General features: G+C 51.1%; 1 protein-coding gene across 1 annotated transcript in view; it reads left to right on the forward strand.

Annotated features, from left to right (window-relative positions):
• LOC138532852 (IgGFc-binding protein-like) overlaps window positions 1-20,014 on the forward strand; it is a 181,122-nt gene that overhangs the window by 96,039 nt on the left and 65,069 nt on the right. The window contains exon 9 of the mRNA XM_069641104.1: window positions 6,295-6,865. Within this exon, the coding sequence (XP_069497205.1) occupies window positions 6,295-6,865 (571 nt within the window). The remainder of the gene's footprint in view (window positions 1-6,294; window positions 6,866-20,014) is intronic.

The following is a 20,014-nucleotide window of genomic DNA, read 5'->3' on the forward strand; positions in this document are numbered from 1 at the left end:
GACGTCGACGTCTGAGGCGTCGAGGGCGTCGACAGGCTTTCTCGAGGCTCCGGCTTCGAGGACGTCGTCGAGGCCGTCGACGTTCAGGTCGTCGAGGGACACGCTCGGGGCTCCGGCCTCGAGGGCTGTGTCGACGCCGCCGATACTGGAGGCGCTGCATCTGACGTCGACGCCGATTTCCTCGACGTCGACGCCGATCCTTTCGGCGCCGTTGCCGGTTTTCTCGGCGTCGGCGCCAGTTCGCTCGACGCCATCGACGCCTTTCGTGTCGGAGGTGCCCCGTGTCACGGGTGTACCCCCTAGGAAGGCTCTGGTTAAGAGCAAGCACTCTCGGGTGCCTTTTCGCCACCTGGAATTTATTTCGGAGGCGGATGAGGATTCTGATGGCCTGGTTCCTAGTCTGGTGCCTGATGAAATTGTCTCGGGCCATAGTCAGTTTGACGATTTGAGGCAGTCACTGCATGATGCCAGTGGACTGGACACCTCCCCGGAGGTGGACTTTTGTAGGCCTGAGCCTGGCTCCCATGCCGATTCCTCGTACCGGCGCCTTATGGCTAGGGTGTCTGAGTATTTGGGATGGTCTGCTCCCCCAGGGGAGTTTGTGCAGGATGATCTGATGGACATCCTTGATGTTGGTCCCCCAACTGACCCGGTTCTGCCGTTCCATATGGCTTTACAGAGAAGGGTGGCGGCGGCTTGGACTGCTCCGGAGAGTCTCCCGGCGGTGGGCAGATCCTTGTCGCGTAAATACCGTCCAGCCAGTAGCGACCCCTGCTACTTGACCAGGCACCCCACTCCGGAGAGTTTGGTGGTGCAGGCGGCCACGGCCCCGGCAAAGGAGGCGTCGTACCCTACCATCCCTCCTGATAGGGACGACAAACGTTTTGATGGCTGGGCGAAGAAAGTGTTTTCTTCTGGTGGTATGGCGCTTCAGGCGGCCAACTCCATTTGTGCCTTGTCACGTTTCACGCACACTCTGTGGAACTGTGTTGCGTTAGCGGCTGAACATATTCCCGAAGGGGTTGAACGGGAGGGTTTCCTTGCTATGGTCCAGGATGGTAAGGATGCCATGTGTGAGTCCGTTCAGTCGGGTCTGGACTTGGCTGATTGCGTCAGTGGGTCCATGGCGGCGAGCACCGTGATACGCAGGTTTGCGTGGTTGCGGAAGTCGGGGTTTGCTCCTGATGTGCAGTCCCGGCTCCTCAACATGCCCTTTGATGGTGAACGCCTTTTTGGCAGCAAGGCTGACGAGAGCCTTGAGAGGTTGCAGACGTCAAAAGCTGCAGCAAAGTCGTTGGGCGCTGCAGTTCGCCAACCTCCGCCTTTTCGTCCCAGGGGACAGCAGTGGAGGGGTGGTTCCTTTCGCTATTACTCATCCTTCAGTAGAGCGAGAGGAGCTGGCAGTCAAAGAGGCCAACGCAGGGGTACCAGAGGTGGACGACAGGGTACCCGTGTTGCCAAGGCCGCTCGGACAGTTACCTCTTTGCCCTCGGGTAACGCCGCAGCCGCTCCTACTCAGTCATGAGGCCATGTCCCATGGTTCGCCGGTTGGGGGAAGGCTGGCGCAGCATCTTGTAGAGTGGCAAGCCATTACTTCAGATGTGTGGGTTCTGGAGATCATAGCCCACGGCTACTGTCTTCCCTTTCGGCACAGGCCTCGCGACAATCCACCGGGGAACCTCTCTTTGAAGTGTCCGGATCCGCTCCTTGCGCAGGAAATTCAAGCCCTGCTGGAGAAAGGCGCTATAGAACTGGTGCCTGTAGCGGAGAGGAACAAGGGATGGTATTCCCCTTATTTTTTGATTTCCAAGAAAGACGGGGGATTGAGACCCATCATGGACTTGCGCGGGTTGAACAAACTCCTCAGGAAGGACAAGTTCAAGATGGTTACTCTCTCTCAAGTCCTCCAGGCCCTTCAGCTTCAGGACTGGTTGGTGTCACTCGACCTCAAGGATGCTTACTTCCATGTGCCGATCCATCCCAAGCACAAGAAGTACCTGAGGTTCGCGGTTGGCGACTCGCACTTTCAGTTTCGGGTCCTGCCGTTCGGATTGACCTCCGCCCCGAGGGTTTTCACCAAGCTCATGGTGGTGGTGGCAGCGCATCTCAGGCAAGGGGGGATTCACGTCTACCCCTACCTGGACGATTGGTTGATCAGGGGGAGCTCTCCCGAGCAAGTCCTGGATCATCTGTCCGTCACCTGCCACTCCCTCCACAGGCTGGGCTTCTCCCTCAATTTAAAGAAGTCCCATTTGACGCCAACGCAGAGGCTCCAGTACATCGGAGCAGTGCTCGACACTTCCCTGGGGCAGTGTTTTCCTCCCCAGGTGAGGGCTCTTCACATTCAGCAGATGGTGCACAAGTTTCAGCATGCCCAGACGCTCCCTGCGTTCGAGTTCTTGAGGTTGCTCGGCCTCATGGCATCCTGCATTCTTCTGGTGCCAGAGGCTCGCCTGCGCATGAGATCTTTGCAGTGGGCACTCAAGATGCAATGGTCGCAGTCCTCCGGCAGGATGTCGGACCCGATTCAGGTGCCGCCCTCGGTCGCCCAGGACCTTCTGTGGTGGGCCGTCGAAGGCAACTTGATGAAGGGGGCTCCATTTTGGCTTCCCTGGCCGGAGGTGACGATCGTGACGGATGCATCCCTCACGGGATGGGGAGCTCATGCCAACGAGCTGACAGTCAGCGGTCGTTGGTCTCCGTCGGAGTCCAGACTCCATATCAATCTGTTGGAGCTGAGGGCCGTCAGGCTAGCCCTGAAGGCTTTTCTGCCGACTGTGCGAGGAAGGAATGTCCTGATCCTGACGGACAACACGGTGGCCATGCACTACCTCAACAAAAAGGGGGGGGCAGGGTCACTTCCTCTGTGCAGGGAGGCGATGCAGCTCGAGTTCTGGGCCATCCAGCAGGAAGTTTCGGTCTCGGCAGTTCATCTGGCCGGAGTCGAAAACGTGACGGCGGACGCTCTGAGCAGGCAGAGCGCGATCTCTCACGAGTGGGAGTTGGCTCAGGAGATTCTCCTGGAGATCTTCGCCCTTTGGGGGACCCCTCAAGTGGATCTCTTCGCCTCCAGTGTCAACCGGAAGTGCGGGAGGTTCTGCTCGCGGGAATTTCCTCCAAAAGGGGCCTTAGGAGACGCGTTCGTGGTGGATTGGTCGTTCCCGCTGCTGTACGCGTTTCCTCCAGTCCCCGTCATCCCGCAAGTGCTGCGGAGGTTGCGGAAGTTCGGTTCCCGGATGATCCTCATTGCTCCGGCGTGGGCTCGGAGGACGTGGTACCCGGACCTTCTCGACTTGTCCATCTGCCCTCCACGTCGTCTTCCCTACCGAGACGATCTGCTCTCACGGGAGGGGGGTCTGGTTCTCCATCCAGAGGTCAGATCCCTCAACCTTCACGCTTGGCTTCTGAAAGGTTGAGGTATAGGGATTGGGACCTCCCTGAAGACGTGATGGAGGTGTTGCTTTCGGCCCGAAGGCCAGCAACTAAGTCTCTGTACCGTTGCCGTTGGCGTAAGTTCTGCGACTGGTGCAGAGTTCGGAATGTGGATCCTTTTGCATGTGACATCCCCATGGTTCTGTCCTTTTTGCTTTCTTTGGCCCACAGGGGCTTGCAAGTGGGTACCATTAAAGGTTACCTGGCAGCGCTGTCCATCTTTAAGCGCTCGTCTGATGAGTGTTCTTACTTTAAGATCCCTTTAATTTCACAGTTTCTGAAAGGGCTCACTAATGTGTTCCCTCCGTCACCTTTCCTGGTGCCCGGTTGGGATTTAAACCTTGTTCTTAGGTTTCTTATGGGTGCTCCGTTTGAGCCTTTACATTCTTGCCCTTTGAGGCTGTTAACTCTGAAAACTGTGTTTTTGGTTGCGGTTACTTCCGCTCGCAGAGTGAGTGAGTTGCAGGCACTTTCAGTTAAGCCACCCTTCACTGTATTTCACAAGGACAGGGTTGTCCTTCGAGTTCGTCCTTCTTTTCTTCCAAAGGTAGTGACGGAATTTCATTTAGCCCAGAAGGTTGTTCTTCCGGCATTCTATCCTCCTCCGCATCCTGGTAAGGAAGAGGAGAGGCTCCATAGGCTTGATCCTAGGAGAGCTTTAAGCTTTTATGTTTCACGCATGTCCCGGGTCAGAGTGGACGATCAACTCTTTATTGGTTACGCTGGTAAGCGTTTGGGGCAAGCTGTGACGAAACAGACTTTGTCCCGCTGGATTGTTTTGGCCATCTCGGAATGTTACCGCTTGGCAGGTAAGGACCCACCGGCTGGCTTGCGGGCCCATTCTACCAGGGGCATGGCTGCATCTACTGCCCTGCAGAGGGGTGTTCCTATTCGCAACATCTGTGATGCAGCCACCTGGGCTTCAGTACATACATTTGTACGGCATTATTCCCTCGATTCCATCAGAGGGCAGGATCTGGCCTTTGGCAAGGCGGTCCTTTGCTCTGCTATTTGATTGGCTATTCTAATTTTGTTTATAAATTCTTTCCCTCCTCCTTGCTCTGGTACTGCTTTGGGAGTCTGTCATAGATATGGAATACGTCGGAGGACCCAATCCCCTCGAAGAACAAGTTACTTTCTTACCTGGTAACGTTCTTTCGATGGGATGGTCCGACGACGTATTCCATATCGCTCCCGCCCTGCCTTCCCCGCTGCAGAATTTCTTTTGCGATTGCAGCTTACGTTCCGCAAGGCTTTGTGTCTGACTGGCAGTTGACTTCTGTCACACGTTCTGGGGGAAAAAACTACAACTGAGGCTACAGGCGTCGTGCGTCCTACTTATCACATCGGATGACGTCGGACGTCGGAGGAGGTCCTAGACGTCGGCGTATCGACGTCATCGACGCAGGACGCAGACGCCGGAAAAGTTTCCGAAGCAGCACAGCTGTGGTGATTACCTGTCATAGATATGGAATACGTCGTCGGACCATCCCATCGAAAGAACGTTACCAGGTAAGAAAGTAACTTGTTCTTTTGGACGTTTGAAAGTTTAACAATTGCCAAAACACTTTCATAAAATGGGATCCACGCAGTCATAGACCTCCCTTCATTGCACATTGTGCATGGCTTCCAGCAGGGTTGTTGCTAGGTCTGGAAAAGACCCGGGGCTACACTGATGTTGGAAATGTCAGGACTGGGGGCTAGCTAGCCTTTTGTTTGTAGCTCCTGAGATTCTATCCGGGGCTACAACCAAAAGACCAGGGGCTATAGCCCCTTTAGCCCCCCCCCTAGCAACGCCTCTGGCTTCCAGTTGAGGAGATGCAGTCGTATTCCTGCTTCCACTCCCATTGCTCACATGTGAGTGTTTTCACATGCAATTACGACTTTTCTTCTGTCTTGCTCTCATGCTTGAAAATCTGAAGGCTGTGGCATCCACCAGTCCCCTTTTTATTTACCCAAGAATTGATTCCCATGTTTTGTCATGAAAGCCATTTACCACCAAAATATAAATGTATCCATTTTCGCTTTCAAAAACATAGAATGACTTCGATATTTTTGGGCTTTAAATTGTATAACTTTATTACTCAAAGCGTCAGCTGAAGCTCTGTATGGCAGTGATCGCCAGAGATTACAGTCCACAGCAACCTCTTCTAAGGGTGGGGGGAGGGGGGGTGGAGACAAAAGCTGTTTCTGGCCCCAGAATCCGGATCATCCCCGATTGGTTTCTAACATTTATGCAGCACCAGTAACATAGATTGTGTAGTTAATGCATGACTTGTAGACTCCTCGGGGGGCATTTCCCCAGATGAAGCAGATCAGAAAACGTGGCGGAAACCCTGTTTCTGCCACTTTTTCCAATCCGCTGGGATTCCCTGCATTTTTCAGGAGGAGTTGGGGTGTGGGGCAGACATGCCACGTATGCCTTCTTTTTCCACTCGGTCGGACAAATGCATGTGGCTCGCCACCAGCATGGGTTGACATGCTGGTGGAAATGCAGTGGATTCCTCCTCAAATTACCAATCGGTAAAACCAGGTAGATTCCCTAGCAGTGGAAAAGTGAAGCGGAAACGTGATTTTGCCTGTTGTACAATTTCAGTTGAATATTGCACGGAGGAGACCTTTTGCACTTTAGGGCAAATGGAGGTAGTCCACGCCATGCAATATATGCCTAAGCGTGACACTATTTGTCAAATATACAGGGCTGAACGAGCACAAGAACATGGTGAGGGGAGGAAATTAGGGAGCACCCCTAATTGCATCAATGTAATCAGTGCTCAATTCTGGGATATAAACTATTCTGACATTATTGAAACCTTTGGAACTGATCCACTAACCCTGAATCTCTTGCTGTCTTACCCGCAGGTTAACGGAGAACGATGCAATCTGCCCCTAACCCTCAGTGATGGAAATGTCACTATAAACCAAGAGGGAATCCATAAGGTGCTCCGTACACTAGATGGTATGGCGGTCCTCTATGACAGCATGAATTACCTGCAGGTGAAGGTACCCAGCACATCCAAAGAGAAGATGTGTGGCCTCTGTGGCAACTTTAATGATGACCCCAGTGACGACCTCCAGCGGCCGGATGGCAAAACTACTGAAAACGTGGATGAATTTGCTGCATCGTGGAAGGTGGCGGGGAAAGGTCCCACATGCACTGATGGCTGTGGGAGCAGGTGTCCAGACTGCGGTGAGGAGGAAACCGCTCCATTCAAAACAGATACAAAGTGTGGTATGATCACAGCGAGAGAGGGCCCTTTCCGAAACTGCCACCATCTTGTGTCCCCTACGCTCTTCTACAGCAGCTGCCTCTATGATACGTGTGCAGCGAGCGGCACTCAAGGCGCCCTTTGCAGCAGCCTGCAGGCCTACGTTGCTGCGTGCCAAGATGCAGGGGCAGACATACAAGCATGGAGAGAAGCAGCTTCCTGCCGTAAGTAGGAAACGATGTAATCACAATATTGACAGACCTTCTCCAATGTTATCTGACTGGTTATATTGTTCATTGTATTTTACCAGGAAATGGTCTGCCTCGAACAGAACTTTAAACTCTTGATGGAGTAATCAGCTGCACTCTGAACCCAAATTTCGTAAACCATAGGTCAATTTGCACCAAACTCCAAGGAGTTCACCTATAGAAAAAGAACACTCACTCCATAACATATCCTGTTTGTTTCACCAAACAGACCAAAGTCTATTAAATATATACATTAATTGTAGATTAAATAACATACAATTCTGTTATCCATGGAGGTTAAGGACATTTGGGCCTCATTATGAGTATTGTGCTGTGGGTAAATACAGCTGGAAAATGGCAGTACTTCAGTTACTGCCACTGTAACCCACATTAATGCAAGGCCGTACTGAGGGCCTGATTCACAGAAGTGTTTTATAATGGTGCAATCCCATGGGAAAAAATGTTCTGTCTATCAGACCCTGAGAGTTTTGTTGGCAAAGTGTAGGAATTAGCTCCAGGAAAAAGCTTGAGGTAAAGCATGCACTTCACCGCCAAATAACACAGGAATTACTGCACTGGAACCACCACCTCATGAATTTCTACAGACTTGAACAATTGGGTATTACACCAGCGTGCCATCACTTGTGAGCCCATGTTTATTCCACAGGACCGAATGACAGTAACAGTAATTGATTTTGGCAGTAATTCCACTGATCTACCACCAGATTACTGCCGAACTTGCAATACTACCCATTGTAAGCAGTCACCACCATGCTCCTAGACCTCACACTGCACATGGCTACTGCCCACTGTCAAAAAGATATCCGACACACACTTAATTAGCAGTTGGACGGAAGAGCTTTTCTGCAGAAAGGAAGAAGACTATTTTGCTGACCTGCCTGGGGGTGGAAGGAAGAAGGATTTTCAAAAATGTTCCTCCACTTCCTGTGGGTGGAGGTGATGGCGAAGCATTGGATGTTTATCAGGTGACAGAACAAGCCTTAAAGGAGCAGTTTGACTGTAGCATTAATGTGGTGATGGAGTGTCACCTGTTCTTTTCCAACCAGCAAGAAACAAATGAGAAAGTGGGTTTGTTTGTGGCAGCTTTGAGAGGGTTGTCAAGGAATTGTGCAATTGGCATCCACGCAGATAGTCTTATCAGGCACCAAATTGTGCATTGCACCCTGGATAGGAAGTTACAGGAAAGGTTCTTAATGATCAGGGACCTAACGTTGGGCCCAATTCATTGAATATTTGCCCGGTTCAAAGTGAATTTGCACACAGTCTGGGCAAAGTAATTTTGTACTGTAAAAATGACTATGCACTGACTTTGCCAGACTTTGCACAGCAAAAATACACTTTGCACGGTTCCATGAATCCGGGTTTGTGTCAGCAGTGCAAAGTCATTTTTCAGCAGTGCAAATTCACTTTGTACCAGGAAAATATTCCATGAATCAAGCCCTTTGTATCTAGCCATAACCATGGCAAAACGTGCAGAACGAGCAGTGGCATATTCAATCACATTGGCGAGCACACCAAAGAGTGAAGTGCATTTTGTGGATACAAAGAGTAACAAGGGAGGTGGGAATTTAGCAAAGAATAACAGGCAATGCAGGCAATGCAAGCGGAGTGGGCCTGGGAGCCGTACTCACGCAAATGAAGGATGGGCAGGAGATTATTCCATTTGCCTCAAGGGCTTTACAAGGGGCATAAAAGAATTACTCCATCACAGGAAGAACTTAACATGGTTCACAGCCTAATAGCAAGCTAACATTGGGCTGTGAAGCATGTTAAGTTCTTCCTGTGGGGCATCCCGTTTCTGATTAAAATGGATCACAAATCTCTTGTTCGCGCATTTGTGGGGCATAACAGGTGTGTATCACCAATATTAATAGATGGGCCCTACAAGAGTACCATTTATTGATGGTGTATTCTCCTCGATTAATCAATGTGGTTGCAAATTGCTTGTCCAGGATACCAATAGAAGGGGAACAAGCATTGTTGGTAGAACAGGAGGCAATGGTAGAACATGTAACACAGGGTGCAGTTTTTGAACCAGAGACTTGACATGAGGAATGTGCCGCAGACGTGGAATACAATAGAGTTTGCAAATCGCTAGAGAAAGGGTGGCCAAAATACTCCCAGGGAGTTATGGCCCAATTCAACCAAGTACAACATGAGCTGTGTGTGGAAAGTAACTTGTTGTTCAGCTGTGAAAAAATAGTTCCTCCCAAGGGAATGAGACCCGTAATTCTAGAGGTTGCTCATAGAGCAACCTCTTCTCTGACACCTGCTCTTCGTCTCTTCCATCTCACCATGACTTTGCACTACTCTCTCCTGATGATGCTCTCTCTTCCCTCTCATCTTCCATCTCTAGTGCCCTTGACCATCTCTATCCCCTTTCTCTCTTCCGCCGCACTCAGAAACCTCCTCAACCCTGGCTTACCTCCCATCTTCGTTCTATGCGGCGCCTTCTAAGGCGCCTTGAAAGACTTTGGCTTAAAACTCCCTCGCTCTATAATCAAACCTCCTACTTCTCCTACCATGCACTTTACAACTCTTGCCTTGCTATGGCCAAATCCACCTACTACTCTAACCTTCCACAGTCTCAAGCCTCACAACCTCGTTGTATTTTTCAAACTCTTTCCCGCCTCCTCTCTTCTCCCTCTCCTGACCCCTCATCTAATTCCACACTTTCTCCCTCTGACTTCGCCAACTACTTTTCCTCTAAAATCATCACACTCAGACAAAAAATTAACTCCCTCTCCTCCTCCCTCTCTTCTCCTCCTCCCTCTCCTCCTTCTTCCAGCATGTCTGTTTTCTCATCTGCTTCCCCTTCCGAAGTATCCTTCCTTCTATCCAAAGCCCACCCCACAGCCGCCCCCTCTGACCCTCTCCCTCCGTTCTCATCCCAAAAATGTACCCTCTTCTTATCCCTTACCTTACCACTTTCTTCAACTTCTGCCTCTCCTCATCTATCTTTCCCTCTGCTTTCAAACATGCAACGATCATTCCTATTCTTAAGAAACCCTCTGCTGATCCACCGCTCACTGCAAGCTACAGACCTATCTCTCTTCTGCCTTTCCTTTCTAAACTCCTTGAACGCCTTGCCTACTCTCAGCTCTCTTCTTTTGTCTCGTCTTCCTCTCTCCTTCCTCCTTTCCAATCTGGCTTCAGTCCCAAACATTCCACTGAAACTGCTCTCACCTCGATTCTCAACTCGCTCCTCTCTGCTCGCCATGCGAAGCAATCCTCCATACTTATTCTCCTTGATCTCTCTGCCACTTTTGACACTGTCGATCATCCGCTCCTGCTCCACACTCTCTCCTCCTTCGGGTTCAAAGCCCCTGTTCTAAAATGGCTCTCCTCTTACCTTTCCTCTTGTTCCTTTGCTGTTTCATGGGGAGGCCAGACCTCTCCTTCCTTCCCTCTGATTTACAATGTGTTCTTCAAGGCTCTGTACTTGGCCCTTTCCTCTTCTCTCTCTATACCTCCCTCATTGCCCCTGTCATCTCCTACTTTGGCATCTCCCATCATTTCTATACGGATGACACCCAACTCTTTCTCTCTTTCTCCTCCTTCACACCTGACCTCCACCTTAAACTCTCCTCTTGTCTCACAGCCATCAAGAACTGGATGTTCTCACGCTTTCTCTCACTTAACACGGATAAAACTGAAGTCCTTTTCTTCCCTGCTAACTCTCTTCCCCCTCCTTTTCCTCCCCCGTTCATCCACTTTCCTCCTTCCAATCTCCCTATCTCCACTCATGCTCGCAACCTAGGTGTTCTTTTTGACTCTTCTCTCACCTTCTCGCAACACATTTCGCTCACCTCCCGCTCCTGCAGATACCACCTTTACAATATTCGCAAAATCCGTCCCTCCCTCACATTCCATGCTACCAAGCTCCTAATTTTTGGTCTTCCCTCATCTCAGCTTGCCCCTCTTAAATCTATATACCACTCTGCCTTTCGAACCCTCTGTCTCCTTACCTCCTGCGACTCCATTTCCTCTTCGCTCTCTCGACTAGACTGGCTATCTTTCCACCTACAACTAAAATTCCACTTTCTCTGCCTTGTTTTCAAATCCCTTCTTGCCCCTCCTTATCTCTCCTCCCTTCTCTCCTTCTACTCCCCCTCTCGCTCCCTTCGTTCTGCTGACCACTTCCTGCTCTGCGTACCTCCTTCCCCTTGCGCTTCCTCCCGGTTCCGCTCTTTCCAACTTCTTGCTCCTCTGCATTGGAACTCTCTCCCCCTCTCAATCCGCGTTTCCACTACCCTCATCTCATTTCACGCTTCCCTTAAATCCTTCCTCCTCTATTCCCCACCATGAAGCCCCCCCTGCCCTCTCTACTCCCCCGTCTTTCCCCTCTTCTAATCCCTCCCCTCCCTTTCCACCTTCCCCCTTTTCTATTTTACACTCTCTCTCCCTTCCTTCTACTCTCACTCAATCCTTCCCCGCCCCTCCCTTCACTCTCCTGTTCGCACTCCACTTCTCCCCCCTCTCAGTAAATTGCTCTTTGCACTGTTTTGTTGTTGAATGATTCAAGTTGCCACTATGCTCACATTGTTATTTGTTGTTATTACTCTGTATTTTGTTGTTCCATTGTACAGCGCCTTGGTGTAAAGTCCTCTTTAAATAAATAAATCAATTAATCAATCAATAGAGGTCTTCTGAGATGTAACATGTCGAACAGGGGAGTGAGAGAAACTTATTGGTGGCCATGTATGGATGCAGATGTTGAACACATGGTAGTAAATTGTTTTCTCTGTGCAGCCTGGGTTAAAACACACATTGCTGTGGAAGCACCTTCGATTTCTGCTCAGGTGCCAACGCAGCCGTGGGAGAAAATAGCATTGGATATTATTGGTCCACTGCCTGGAAAATATCAAGGGAAGAAGTATATGTTTACACAGATTTATTACCACAGCAAATTGTCATATGTGGGTTGGGCTGAGAAGATCACTGCTGCAGAGGTGCAAGAGTTTTTAGACTGCATTTTTGTTTGGAGAGAGGGTTTTCATCAGTGATTTTAACAGACAATGAGGTGCATTTCAGAACAAAAGTATTTGTGAATTATCTGAATAGTGCACGAGCGAGACATGAAACAGCTCTGTACCCACCCAGGCAGAATGGGCTTGTGGAAAGACTCAACAACAGAGTTGTGAAAGAGACGTTGAAGTTGGCTTGTGTAAAGACCGGTAGGGGGTGGTCTGTACTTCTACTCTCTATATGGTAGAGGAGAGGCACAGAAGACCCCAGCCAAGATTCTCTATTATGGTAGCAATGGACAAGCAATCAAGGCCTAGCTTCTCAGGAGGTGATGCAGGCTGGTTCTTAAGTACAGTGTAGTCCCCAAGCCCCCACAAAGGAATGTCCACACACTGTATTACTGAAAACACAGTCTTTATATAATTAATATTTAAAGGTATGTTCACTATCACAATAACGCACTTTGTACTCGGAAATCAACAATGGCAAATATATACACGTCTAAAGTGGTACCACCAATATTATTAGATCTCATTAAAGTGCATCAACAGTAATGTGAAAATGTCACACAGATCAATAAAAGTGAAACCAGCAATAGAGAGAGGAGAGGAAGCAAAATGGTTGGAACAATAGGCAGAGTACTGGCCTCTACAGTTAAGCACAGTTCTGTGTGGAGATCCCCCCACCTGGGCAACCTGTAAAATAAGATATATAGCACAAGCCCAGTCCATACATTGTTCAACAGTCTTATTCCCTCCTATAATGTTTTTACCCCCCAATGTACCTGGTGGAGTCGAGTTCTTCGAAGAGCCGTTGACAGATCCTTCTTGAGTGACCCCCTTTGAAGCAGGAGCCACGGATCGTCGAGAGGCGTTGAAGAAAGTGTACTTGGCGTTGACGGCGTCGATGAGAGTGAACTTGGCGTCAACGGCGTCGATGAGAAGTTCGAGGGAGCCGAGACTGCGGCGTCGATCCAGGCAGTGCTCGTTGGTGACGTCCTGCGAAGATGAGGTGTGCGGGGCACCTCGGCGTTTGATAATTCTGGACTGCAAAGAGTTTCTGAAGAACTGTGGCCCAGCAAGGGCGTCGAGTCGTCAAAGTCTTTGTGGCCTTCAGGTAGCGGGAAACCCACCAGCGGATTCTCCTCGGCGCAGCGACGGCCTCGACTCGCTCCAGCAGGATAAAGCAGTCGTCGGTGCGGACAAGGGAGTCCTTCGATTCAGTACTTAGGCAAAGGACGGGTGGCTCAGGGTGTCGGCGGCATGGGGTCGAGCGGTTCCCTCGGCTGGGCAACACGACTTCGACGGGCCTCCAGCGGTTACAGTGATGCTCCGAACCCTGGTCGACGGCAATGGACTTCGACGGCGTCGAGGTCCGGGTGCTTCACTTCAATCTAATCGGCGGTCCCGTCTCCGGTCGGCAGCCCTTCGAGGGTCTGGCTTCCAGGGAGCTTCGGCGAAGGTCAGTGGTGCTCGATGGTCCCTCAGAGCACGGGAAGAGGGCGCCTTACCAGGTCCTCTCCCGGATCAGTCTTCGACAAATTCGGCAGATTTCAGATCATGTCGAAGCAAATGCAACAGCAAGTCTTCTTCAAGCTGGGCGTCGAGGATCAGCAGTTCCAGTTACTCTTCAAGTGTAGACACAGCTTCTGGATGCTTCTGAACAATTTCCAGTGGTGAGAGGTCCCCAGATATACTATTCTGTCTCTCATCCACACTGCTGGGTCACACTCAGCAGCCAATCATACAGAAGGGCATTCATGCAGTCAGTCAGCCAATCAGGCACACAGTGCATTCAGGCCATCCTCCTCCCTCTCAGACACTCACAAGGAATGTGGATTGGGACAAGTACCCAGCCATTCAACACTACACACTGCATTCAGCCAGTTTTGGGCAGGGCTGTCTCAGTTCTTTGTCTCTCATACCAGAAACCAGACAGCCACAACAAGAAGTGCATATTGGTCACACACTCCATTCACCCAGGTCACACCCACAGTGTGCACCCGTAACATACAGTCACTGGGAAGGCTCCAGCCAGTCTGGACTGGACTTCACAACAACACCATATGTGGAACTTCCACCCAACAGCCAGTCATGGGGAAGGGACAGAGTCAGGGCTTCCCAGGACTTTGGGAAAACAAGGTATCAGGCAATAGAAAGCAGGAGGCCACAGGGGTCATCTTGTCATCTATCAGGAATCAACTGATTCCAATGGCAGGGGCCTGGGTATCCCAAAATGGAGGATACTCAGGGCACCTGTCAAATTCAGCATGGAGCTGCCAACAGCCCATACCCTGCTCTTTGGGCCTGCCACAGGTGCACAAAACATACACTAGGGACACAGGGTTGTACCCCCACCCATGGGTGCCATAAGAGTATCCCATGGGTCTGTATACCAAACCAAAAACAGGAAGAGCTGCACTGCCAAGAGTTCCACATGGACTCCTGGGCAGAAAACAATACAGAACACAATGAAAAAAGGACTAAAGGACAAGGACAGGGAGGCCCTGTCCCTCCAATACATTTCTAGCATCACAGTCACCCCCCCCCAGACTGAGGTAAGGGTGCCTAATCTCCCACGGGATGGGCACCCTCATCCAGACCGTCAACATACCTTCTGGAAAGGCCATCTGCATTATCGTGACTCTTCCCTGGTCGGTGCTCTATGATGAAGTCTAGCCCTTGGAGGCTAATGGACCACCTGAGCAGTTTTGGATTCTCACCCTTCATCTGCATAAGCCACTTCAGGGGCTTATGATCTGTTTGGACCTTGAAGGTAGACCCTGTAAGGTAGGGCCTAAAACGCCTAAGGCTCCAAACTATGCTAAAACATTCCTTTTCTCTACCCTTGAGTTGTCTACTAATGAATATGATAGGATGTTCTCTCCCTTTGTCATCTAACTGGGACAAGACAGTTCCAATTCCGTTGTCGCAGGCATCCGTCTGGACGATAAAGGGTTGGCTTTAGTCAGGTGCACACAACACGGGTGCCCTACACAGACTTTCTTTCAAGCCATCAAAGGCCCTCTTACAGTCTTCAGCCCAATTAACCTTCCTAGGCTGTTTGGGTGAAGTCAGAGCTGTCAGGGGTGCATCTATGGTTCCATAGTCTTCCATGAAATTGCGATTACTACCTAGTGAGGCCCAAAAAGGCTCTCACCTGGGTTTGAGTAGTGGGAGTCTCCCAGTCATGTACATCCTGTACCTTACTGGGGAGAGGTTGGATTTGACCCCCTCCTACCTCATGACCAAGATAGGTAACTTTCCCCTGAGCTATCTGGCACTTGGTGGCCTTGATAGTGAGGTTAGCCCTTTTCAATGCCTGCAACACCTTATCCAGATGTGTCAAATGCTCTTCCCAGGTGGAACTGTAGACGGCAATGTCGTGTAAGTAAGTCACACAAAAGGCTTCCAGCCCACTGAGCGCATGGTTGACCAATCTCTGGAAGGTGGCAGGGGCATTCTTCAACCCAAAAGGCATGACCCTAAACTGGTAGAGTCCCTCTGGTGTTGAGAACGCCGTCTTTTCCTTGGCATGGTCCGTCAGAGCTATTTGCCAATAGCCCGAGGTAAGGTCAAAGGTGCTCACAAATTTGTCAGCACCTATGGTGTCCACGAGCTCATCAGCCCGGGGCAGTGGGTGCGCGTCAGTTTTGGTGACGGCATTGACTCCTCTGTAGTCCACACAGAACCTCCAATCCTTGGTACCTGTCTGGGAACTTGCCTTGGGGGCAAGGACCAATGGACTAGACCAGAGACTGGTTGAGGGTTCAATAACACCCAGATCCAATATCTTGGCGACCTCAGCCTGGATGTGGTTCTTGACGATATCTGACATACGGTAGCACCTGCTTTTGACAGGCACACAGTCACCAGTGTCAATTCCATGCCTACACCAAGGTGTAAGGCCTGGTGTCAGGGAAAACAGAGATGCATACTGCCGGAGCAAAGCCCTGCAGGCCCTCTGCTGCTCTGCTGTCAGATCTGGAGAGAGATGTACTCCCTCCACGGAGCCATCCTGAGGGTTGCTATGCAGCAAATCAGAAAGGGGCTCACTCTCATCCTCTTCTTGCTCGGAAGCTAGTAAGAGACATGAGACTTCAGCTCGCCTGTGAAAAGGCTTGAGCCTGTTAACATGGAATACCTGAGGGGCTACCCCTGGCATTCCCATGTCAACCAGATAATTGACTTTGCCCATCTTGGAGATGATCCTGAAGGGTCAGGCCACTTGTCTGCCAAAGCTCTAGGCTTGATAGGCTCCATCACAAGGATTTCCGGTCCCGGAGTACAATCCACTTGCGAGGCTTTAAGGTCATGCCAGTACTTATTTAATTCCTGGCTGGCCTTGAGATTCGCTGTTGCCTGACCCATCATCTGTGTCATCCTCCTTCTGAGGCCTAACACATAGTCCCCCACTTGCTTGGCGGGACATGGAGGGGTGGCTTCCAAGCCTTCTCTGATCAAGGCGAGGGGCCCCCTCACAAGATGTCCAAAGAGTTACTCAAAGGGGCTGAAACCAACACCCGATTGAGGTACCTCTCTGTAAGCAAACAGCAGGCATGGCAGGAGGAGATCCCATTTCCTCCTTAGGGGCTCTTCCAAAGCACCTATCATGCCCTTGAGAGTTTTATTAAATCTCTCAACCAGACCATTAGTCTGGGGATGGTAAGAGGTGGAGAACTTGTAGGTTACCCCACACTCTTTCCACATGGTTTTCATGTAACTAGACATGAAGTTGGTTCCTCTGTCAGAGACAACCTCCTTGGGGAATCCAACACGGGTGAAAATGCCCAGGAGAGCCCTAGCAACCACCTTCGCAGTAACAGTCTGAAGGGGTATAGCCTCAGGATACCTGGTGGCATGGTCTACCAAATCCAGGATGAACCGATGTCCACCTGAAGTGGGAGAGTTAAGGGGACCGACAACGTCGATGCCCACCCTCTCAAATGGTGTGCCAACCACTGGCAATGGCTGCAGTGGGGCAATGATACTGCCTCCAGTCTTGCCAGACAACTGACAAGTTGGGCAGGTCCTGCAGTGGGACGCCACTTCTACTCCCATACGTGGCCAGTAGAAATGGGCAGAGAGCCTCTGCTTAGTCTTCTTGGTCCCAAGATGACCAGCTAAGGGCACCTCATGCGCCAACTGCAGCAGGAAGGGCCTGTAAACCTGGGTTACCACCAACCTCTTGAAGGCACCAGGTTCAGGCTTAGTGGGCTCACTAACAAGGAGCTCACCCTCCCAATAGATTCGGAACGTCCTAGGCACTTCTCCTTGTGCTTGGGACAGGGCCTGTTTCCTCAGACCCTCGAGAGAGTGGCACTCTCTCTGTCCCTTACAGAAGTCTGCCCGGGAGGGTCCCCCTTCAGCTAACAAGCACTGAAGATCGGGATGATCCTCCGGGTTGAGAACCTCTCCCACAGGAGAGTCTTCTGGCTCTTCTCCCACAGGAGTTGAGACGGGGTTTACCACTGGATCCAGCCCGTCCGGAGCATGGATCCCAATGGGTGCTGTAGGAACAGCAGGAACATAAGGAGCCCCTTGCACAGAGGTGGCCTTCTTGGTCTTCCTTCTTCTTGCCTTAGGCCTAGCCTTTGTCGCGGGTACCTGACTCACAGCCAGACCCGGTGTCACCTGCGACCTAGTGACTGCAGCAGCAGTCATGGGAAGACCATCCGAGATCAACCCCAACTCTACTAGATCATTACCTGACAGAATGTTAGCAGGGGCATTGCCCTGAACCAGGACAGGAAGCTTTGCCGTCTCGTCTCCAATCAGTGTGACTAAGGCTACAGGCGATAATTTGGGAGGCCCACCAGCTAACCTGGTGGTTCTCAGAGGAGCACCTATATAGTCCTCTGGCTTGAGTAGGGTCCTGTCCACCACTGTCATGCTTGCCACAGTGTCTCTTAAACCAGTAGAAGGCTGGCCATTCAAGAGGACACTTCTCAAAAACCTATGGGTGTTCTGTGATATAGTCGCCAGTACTTCTGCGTACTGGTCCCAGGCCCCAAAGGACACTAAGGAAATCTCTACAGGAGCACCAAAGGTGACCCCTGTAGAGGAGGGGAGGACAGTGGCCTCCACCTCAGACATGGGGCAAGGGTAGGTCAGGCTAATAGCCTGTATTCCAAGTGCCTTACCTTTACACTTGGAGTCACCCCTCTTGTGATCCAGAGCCCCACAATCCCAACAAGTGCCAGGAGTGCGGGGTACGGTACTGGAATCACTGGGAGCCTACTTTGCAGCAGGTAGACCACTACTCTTATTCCCACCCACAGATGACTTATCCCCACTAGGTTTTTGGGTCTTAGGAGAGGAGGGTTTAGGTTTACCCGACTGTGACTGCTTTTGGGACTCCTCAGCTTTCTGAGAGGCCCCCTTTTCTTTGCCCTTGTCCTTCCCACTGGACTCCTTAGGGGGCACCCGGGGGGAGACCCACTTGTCAGCCAACCTAGCCAGCTTGAAGGGATCCAAAATGTTCTGGTCAGCTACATACTGACGCAGCTCTGGTGAACAGGCTTCAGAAAAATGCTCAAAAAACAACAGGTGGGACAATTCAACAAAAGTTTTCACCTTGTAACCATCAATCCACCCCATCATGTTCATGTGCGCAGCACTCACCCAGTCAATCCAAGACACATTCTCTCTTTTCTTAAATTCCTTGAACCTTTTAAGGTATTGGGTAGATGTGATGCTGGAAATGCATCAGAGGGACAGGGCCTCTGAATCCTTGTCCTTTACTGCTTTTTATCGTGTGTTCTGTCGTGTTTTCTGCCCAGGAGTCCATGTGGGACTCCTGGCAGTGCAGCTCTCTCTTTTGGTTTGGTGAACAGACCCATGGGATACCCTTATGGCACCCATGGGTAGGGATACAACCCTGTGCCCCTAGTGTATGTTTTTGGGCACATGTGGGTGGCCCACAGAGCAGGGTATGGGCTGGTGGCAGCTCCATGCTGGATTTGACAGGTGCTTTGGGTGTCCTCCATTTTGGGATACCCAAGCCCTGCCATTGGGATCAGTTGATTCCTGATAGGAAACAAGATGGCCCCTGTGGCCTCTTGCTTTCTATTGCCTGTTACCTTGTTTTCCCAAAGTCCTGGAAAGCCCTGACTCTGTCCCTTCCCCCTGACTGGCTGTTGGGTGGAAGTTCCATATATGGTGTTGTTGTGAAGGCCCAGCTAGACTGACTGGAGCCTTCCCAGTGACTGTATGTTGTGGGTGCCTCCTGTCGGTGGGACCTGGGTGAATGGAGTGTGTGACCAATATACACTCCTTGTTGTGGTTGTCTGGTTTCTGGCATGAGAGACAAAGACTGAGACAGCCCTGCCCGAAACTGGCCTGAATGCAGTGTGTAGTGTTGAATGGCTGGGTACTTGTCCCAATCCACATTCCTTGTTGTGAGTGTCTGAAAGGGAGGAGTGTGGCCTGAATGCACTGTGTGCCTGATTGGCTGACGGACTGCATGAATGCCCTTCTGTATGATTGGCTGCTGAGTGTGTGCCAGCAGTGTGGATGAGAGACCGAATAGTATATCTGGGGACCTCTCACCACTGGTAATTGTTCAGGAGCGTTCAGAAGCATTCAGAAGCGTTCTGGAGCTGAGTCTCCACTCTAAGAGTAACTGGAACTGCTGATCCTCGACGTCCAGCTGGAAGAAGAAGACTTGCTGCTGCATTTGCTTCGACCGATCCGAAGGCTGCCGAAATCGTCGAAGACTGACCCCAGAGAGGACCTGGTAAGGCGCCCTCTTCCCGTGCTCCGAGGGACCATCGAGCACCGCTCCATCTTCGCCGAAGCGCCCTGGAAGACAGACCCTCGAAAGGCTGCCGACCCGAGACGGGACCGCCGAGGAGATCGAAGTGAAGCACCCGGACATCGCCGCCGTCGAAGTCCATTGCCGTCGACCAGGGTTCGCAGGTTTGTGGAACCGCTGGAGGCCCGTCGAAGTTGTGTTGCCCAGCCGTGGGAACCACTTGACGCCGTGCCGCCGACGACCGGAGCCGTCTGCTCCTTGCCTAAGAACATTCGAATCGAAGGACTCCCTCGTCCGCACCGTCGACCGCTTTATCCTGCCGGAGAAAGTCGAGGACGACCAACGCGCCGAGGAGAATCCTGCCGGTGGGTTTCCCGCCAC

The sequence above is a fragment of the Ambystoma mexicanum genome, chromosome 1p, assembly GCF_040938575.1.
Source record: "Ambystoma mexicanum isolate Mex_15411 chromosome 1p, UKY_AmexF1_1, whole genome shotgun sequence".
Lineage (NCBI taxonomy): Eukaryota > Metazoa > Chordata > Amphibia > Caudata > Ambystomatidae > Ambystoma > Ambystoma mexicanum.